Raw genomic sequence first — 7500 nt, 5'->3', positions numbered from 1 at the left:
TGTGTGTGTATTTGTGTGGGTGATGTGTGTGTGTGTGTATGTGTGTACCAGTGGGCGGGGGCTCCCGGTATTCCACTGCCTGGCGCCGGCACCAGCACAGCATTCCGCTCCTCTGTAAGCCCCACCCACTGCTCAACAAGCCGCGCCTCCCGCTCCATATCCTCCTCCGACTTCTCTGGAGAGAGGGGAGAGAGAGAGAGAGAGAGAGAGAGAGAGAGAGAGGAATAGAGAGAGAGAGGGATAGAGAGTGTGTAAGATGAGAGGAATGTGTGTGTGTGTGTGTGAGAGAAGGTTTGTGTGTGTTTGAGATTAGAGAAGTGTGCGTGTGAGATGAGAGGAGTGTGTGTGTGAGTGTGTAAGATGAGGTTTGTGTGCGTTTGAGATTAGAGAAGTGTGTGTGAGATGAGAGGAGTGTGTAATTCACCAGGTTTGTTGATGATCTTCTTGATCTGTTCGTCCAGATACTCTCTCCTCTTGACCAGTGCCTCAGACCAGCGCTGCCTCACACAGTTCAGATCATCCTCCTGCACACACACACACACACACACACGCAAGCACACACACACACACACACACAGATGCATAAGCATGTACACATGCACTGAACTAACACTGCTTACACACACGCACACACACACACACACAGTCAGACAATCACACACCTGAACTCCCTCTAACACACACACACACTATATTCTATGGGCACGATGAATTACACACGCATAATCAAATAGCAAAACAGCCCACAGGCGGCTTGTTCACTGGTCTGTGTGTCTGTTACAGTCGGCTTGTTCACAAATATAGTTAGTTAACAGCCTTGTTTATTTTATAAAAGCCCAATTAGCCACGCCTCTTTTTCTCTTTTGGACATAGCTCACACACACACACACACACACACACACACACCCGCACACTCACACACACTGACTACTTCATGGAACTCCAGAATGCTTGTGTTTCTTCTGATGATGATCTTGGAGTTAACAGACACACACACACACACACACACAAGCAAGCATGCAATACACACATATTCACACACTTCTGCAATCATGCACATACTGTACATACATGGTCACTCACGTGCGCATACACACACACACGCATACACATATGTACTGAAGTTTGGTGGAACACAAACGCAAACACACTCAAACACACACATGCATAAACAAATGCAAACTTTCACACACTCAACACACAATCACCTCCCTCCCTCTGAGGTCACACACAAGCCCTTTCCCTCAGCTGCCATTAATGCGTCATGTGACCTGTGATGCCTCATGCGATTGGCTCATGCCTCATGCAGACATGTGTAAGCTAGTCAGGGTTAGTGTGGTTGTAAGGGGTAGGAGTTGGTATTGTGTGTGTGTGTGAGACAGTATGTGTATGTATTTATACACACCAGGCCCAGAAGGACTGATTCACTGATGACTGTGTCCATTTCAAGGAAGCACTATGGAGTGTGTCAAACACTTGCCCGCTAACTAGCTAATGGTGGAGTCGCAGACCAATCACTAGCATGCTAACTAGCTAACGACAGACATGCAGACCAAATCACTAGCACACTAACTAGCTGACCTGCAAACCAATCACTAGCATGCTAACTAGCTAACAGTGGACCTGCAGACCAATCACTAGCACGCTAACTAGCTAACCTGCAGAGAAATTACTAGCACACAACCAGCTACCGACAGACAAACAGATCCCATAGACTTCGTTGGCAACCTGTCTCTACCAGTCTTTACTGTACAACAGAAAATCACATGGTTATGTAATCATCTTTAGCCATTTTTACAAAAAACAGCTGCTACGGGGCCATAGCGTGGATATACGGTAATGGAGCCTTTCATACATTGTTATGTTTCTTTAGAAATAAACAATGGACAAATAGAGTCTTTAAACGCTTCAGATGTAAAGTTATTTGCTGTCAAGGTGACGCAAAAAATGAATGGGATTCAATGGAATGCTAGCAGTGGGTGATGGCTTGTTAGCATATGGAATCTGCCATAGGGGGTAGGCTTTCCAGATGCTCGCTTGCCCCCTTGGGTGGACCTACAGAACAATCACTAACACGCTAACTAGCTAACCTGCAGACCAATCACTAGCACGTTAACTAGCTAACGGTCGACCTGCAGACCAATCAGCCTGGAGCTGCACACAGCCTGAAAAGCTGTTTTTTTCCCCACAGACAATTTTGGCCCATTAGGATAAGAGGGGCTGTGGTTGGCTAGTCGTACATTGCTAGTGCTAACAGTTGGCTAGTCGTACATTGCTAATGCTAGCTGTTAGCAGCAGGTGTTTAATGAACAATTCAGATGGATACCATAGCAGATGTGTTCTTATTGCACCACTTTACATAAACTTATATGGAACAGGTCTCTGTCATTGTGGAACAGGTCTGTGAGTATAACAGTTTAATAGTCAACTAGCTGATGAAACTCCTCGTCCACAGTGCCTGTAGGTTGTGATGAGAAAGGGGGGGGGGTGGCGGTTTTGGGTCAGGTGAAGCATGACAACATGCAGCGGTATGTGTGTGTGAGTGTGGAGGGGGTTGAGTGTTGTGCTTCACACACTGTGCTGGGCTCTAGAGCGCCCCCTATCTGTAAGCTCATGCCAGCACCACGTGAGGGGGGGGTGGTACCTGATAGCTATCCACCTCTCCATCTTCCTCCTGCAGCCAGGAGAGAACACACCCACGTTCACACATACACACACAAATATATACACATGCACACACACACACACAAATACACACACACAGTCAGACCCTTTAAACCTTCCCTTTAAACCTTAACTCCTCCACCCTACAACAAACACTGACCCCTGGGATCAGGCAATCACACACACGCACGCACGCACGGACGTGCACACAAACGCACACACAGGGCTCGAAATTAGCACCGGCCAAGCGCCCATGGCGAGTACACTGTTTGTATGGGCGGCTGAATTATGGCAACTGCGCCACTTTGGCGTGTGGAAAACGGCTGCTTATTGCAGAAACGCAGCGCAAAGTGTATACTTATCACGACGCAAAGCGTATACTTATCACGACGCAAAGCGTACTCCTATCTTACACTCAAATTTTTCACCATGCACTCTTTTATTAAACAACGCACCCAGGGGTGTGGCAATTAAAAACCGAAGGTGTGGTCTGGCGCATTATCTACAAATCGCTATCACCATCTAAAAAGCTTTACACAACTGACCAAGAAAGACCTGGTCTATAGCGAAAGGCGCATATGAAGCACAGCTGAAGACGCACTGTCACGAGATGTAAGCAGCAACTCCTCTGCAGGATAAATGTCCTGAGGTTTTTTATTCAGTTTTTCAAACATTATTGGGGTAAGTGTTGCTTTTTCCAGGCTGTGTTTTCGATGGTAACCCATTGTCAGTCAATAGTGAAAGTAATTAACTGTGTAAAACTGTTTTGTCATTGACTATGACACCACTGTAAAGTTAGTTTCACTTTGCCAATGAGTTCAAATAATAGACGAGTGCAGATGCGTGTAGGCTATACCCTGCTAGGTTTTAGTAAAGCATGGTTTAGTGGAAAACCTGTTCCATACAGTCTCACGTGCAAGCAGATTCATTTAAATGCGTTCCTATGAAAATACTGATGCGCTATTTGATGTTGTGCTGCTTGCTATTAAAGGGAATTACAGATGTAATTTTCATTGGATCCTTTCATTGGTTTAAAGGATGTTACGCCCAAAACACACCCATGACTGATTAAGAAACATAAGAACCGCCTTTTTGCGCCAAGCGCCCGACGTTTGATAACAAAACCACCCCGAATGTGAACTGGACAAACCCCTAAATGTATTTAAGCTATTCGCCAGTGCCCATGCGTTTTAGATCGCCAAGATAGAGCCCATAGCCATTCTAACCTCTTGGCAGCCATCTTGAAAATTACCCCTTTCCAAAGGTCAGATTTTTTGTATGTTTAGCATGTCCAACAGTACCAGAATCCATAAAAAAAGAATCCAATTTTTTTGATGTTGAACCCTATATTGACCTGCCTAATAGCTATTAGTTGCTTACTTTCACTTTCAATGATGACAAACAAACTCACAGAATGATATGAAAGACGTGATTCATAGCTCAAAACCTGTTGCCACGGTCATATGTTTGCAGTCATTATAGCAAAGATCCTCGATTACTGACCGGGATAGAGCAATGTAATTTGTTTGCTCCGCTTCAACACTGTCTGATTATAGGCTACAAAATTAATAATGACTGAACCTCTAAACATTGGGAAGGCCCGTTCATTTAAACATTTGGACTTTGCAGTGGAACTTGCAATCTTCTACAGCGTTCTGAAAGGCTGTATAATAGGCTAATGATAGGCTACTTTGTTTAGTTTTGTCTGGCTGGTCCTTTTTTTCATCTACTAGCCATTTTGTCAAATAAGCCAAAAAGTTAATTTTGACCCCTGCGCACGCGCGCGCACACACACACACACACACACACACACACACACACACACACACACACACACACACACACACACCTGTGTGGAATACCGTCCCCCACCCTAAACAAACACTGACCTCAGGGATCAGGCAAAAGTTTGTCTGTGTGTGTGTGTGTGTGTGTGTGTGTGTGTAATAATTGCAGACTGGCACACTGCAGGTGTTTGTGTGTGTTTGTGTGTGTGTGTGTGTGCATATGTGTGTGTGTACGTGTGTTTATGTGTGTGCACATCTGTTTATGTGTGCGTGTGTGTGTTTGTGTGTGTGTGTGTGTGTGTGTGTAATAACCTGGTAACTGTCGAGTGGGCACTGTAGTTTGGTGGAACATGATGGCACACTGGAGGTGTGTGCGCGCGTGTGCATGTGTGTGTGTGTGTGTTTGTGCGTGCGTGCGTTTGTTTGTGTGTGTGTGTATGTGCATGTGTGTGTTTGTTTGTGTGTGTGCTGACCTGGTAGCTGTCGAGTGGGCGCTGTAGTTTGGTGGAGCGTGCAGACACACATCCGATGGACACCGAGAGCACAGCCTCGGCCAGCAGAGGCAGCGTTCCGGAGAACTGGACTGGACGCACACACACCAGCAGCCTGCGAGAGTGACCCTGCACACACACACACACACACACACACACACACACACACACACACACATTTTAACCATTTATTTATGTCCACATGAAGAAAATGGTACAGGGACACAAATATTAAGGATGCAGCAGAATGCATGCGCAACCTCCTGGACACACACACACACACACACACACACACACACACACACAAACACACACACACACTTGTACTATTGATTAGATTAGGTAGTGAAGCTACGCTGTGTCAGTCAATTCAGGGAACTTCCTTCTGAACCACAGTTGCCCTGCTACAGTCTTATATCTTTAAAGGGTCGTTCACACCAGGATCGATAGTTATAACGATAACCATAGCTATAACGATAACTATAACGATAACGATAACGATAGCTTTATCAAAAACTATAGTGATAACTATTACGATAGCTATATTGAAAACTATAACAATAACTATAATGATATCTATAACTATAACGATATCTATAACAATAGCTATAACGATATCTAGAACAATAGCTATAACGATAAAGATCACTATAACAACAAAAGCGTCCACACTGACATGTTCAGCAACGATATGGTCAATATGGTCAGCATCTCTGTTTTTGATTCAAGACACATTCGTCTGAGTCACCATGACAAGCTGGAGTAACGTTATAGGGTACAAAACAAAAATAATCCTGATGCTCCCATAATTCTCGTTCAGTTATGTCGGTGCTAGGTGAGTGAGGATTGTCCAGTTGTGTCGGTGCTGGGTGAGTGATGTTTGATGGTAGACAGTGTTTGATGTTACTTCACTTGCTGGAGTCTAAATTTCCTGTTTGCTCTCCAGATTGCATGTGCAGCCTGCTGACACTTCATATTATATTAGGCTATTCCCCCAAATCATATTTTGCATATAGGCGCAATGTAATTGTCTGTCAATTCATTTGAAAAGAACATATTGTAAAATCACATAATGTGTCATGTCGATGCACTATTCAGGCAACATCATATTCTGTAATGTGTCAATTATGGTATAAATGTCAGACTTCTTTGAAAAGATCTGATTCTTATCTTTAAGCTGACATGAAATTGAAGGCAAATTTAAGTAGCCTATTTCAATCTTGGTTTTGCTGAGCACTTCAGTTTGATTAAAACACACTTAAGGCTTTTAGTGTGAAAACGTCCTAAGTAGCCTATTTCAACCGGGGTTTTGTCAAAACGCCCCAAGTAGTCTATTTCAACGATGGTTTTGTCAAAATTCCCCAAAAAATGTATCAGCTGGAGTGCTGTATAAGTTTGCTGATGTGTAAAATAACCTGGTTGCACTTAAAATCTTTTAATCATAAAATTAAATAATTTCTGTGATTAACAGTGATTATAACATTTTTTAATTTTTTTTGAACATTTTGAATTAAATAATTGGTTGCATTTAGAATTAAATAATTTCTGTGATTAATGTTACTTGCTTGCCAGCCCGAATACATAAACAGAGTAGTGGGGCAAGACACTACCATGCAGCTACGCAAGAAATATAACTATACACTCCTTCACACACACGCACACACACACACACAGAAGCACACACACACACACACACACACACAGCGGACCTGTCGGAGCTGGAAGACTCCTCCTGTGGTGACGTCTTTAGCGGTGTGGAGCTCCACTGAGCAATACTCCCCCTGCTCATTCAGCTCCTGTATAGAGACCCACAGCTCCAGCTGCCTTGACACCTCACTCCACCTAACACACACACACACACAACACACACACACCACCACCATTGGCACCACAAACACACACACACGCACACACACACACACACACAACCATCACCAGAAACACAGCGAAAGGAGCATGAAAACACAATAATGAGTTGCAATTCATATGAAACTGAAGATATGTGTTTGTGTGCACTGGTTTTGGATGTGCAAGTTTAGCTTGACCTGGAGTGTGTGTGTGTGTGTGTGTGTGTGTGTGTGTATGCCACGGCAGCGTGGTACCTGTCTTGCAGCGTGCGTGTTTTGGCCTGCAATGCACTGGGCTGCCAGCAGGAGGAGCCGTTTCCTGCACAGCGGTGACCCCAGACCTCTATAGCGAGAGCACCCTCAGAGATGAACTCCACAAACTCCTCTGTCACGTGCACCACGTAGTCCTGCACACACACACACACACACACACACACACACACACACACACACCCACCCACACCCACACGTTCATCCAAATTGAATCAATCATCAATCATACATCTGAAATTTCCTTCAGAATGACTAAAGTAACTATCTTCATTACCACACACACACATAAGCATACTGTCAGTGTTGGGGACTAACAAAAAACAGTTAAAACAGTGCCACCTAGCGAATTGGATGACATCCAGTTGGATTGAGTTGTTTTGAGATAGGAAATATACCGCCAGGCTTCTTGTGTTGTCAGTAATCGTTACCCTGAGCTAA

General features: G+C 44.3%; 1 protein-coding gene across 1 annotated transcript in view; it reads right to left on the bottom strand.

Moving 5' to 3' along the window:
- The window catches only part of kif13a (kinesin family member 13A), a 66365-nt gene that overhangs the window by 16425 nt on the left and 42440 nt on the right, over window positions 1-7500 (bottom strand). The window contains 6 exon segments of the mRNA XM_048261925.1: window positions 49-175; window positions 425-524; window positions 2645-2674; window positions 4925-5071; window positions 6652-6784; window positions 7045-7196. Coding sequence (XP_048117882.1) covers window positions 49-175; window positions 425-524; window positions 2645-2674; window positions 4925-5071; window positions 6652-6784; window positions 7045-7196 — 689 coding nt within the window.

The sequence above is a fragment of the Alosa alosa genome, chromosome 13 (assembly GCF_017589495.1).
Source record: "Alosa alosa isolate M-15738 ecotype Scorff River chromosome 13, AALO_Geno_1.1, whole genome shotgun sequence".
Classification (NCBI taxonomy): Eukaryota; Metazoa; Chordata; class Actinopteri; order Clupeiformes; family Clupeidae; genus Alosa; species Alosa alosa.
The sequence above is the reverse complement of the archived record's forward strand: the minus strand, read 5'-3'. Positions and strand labels throughout refer to the sequence as shown.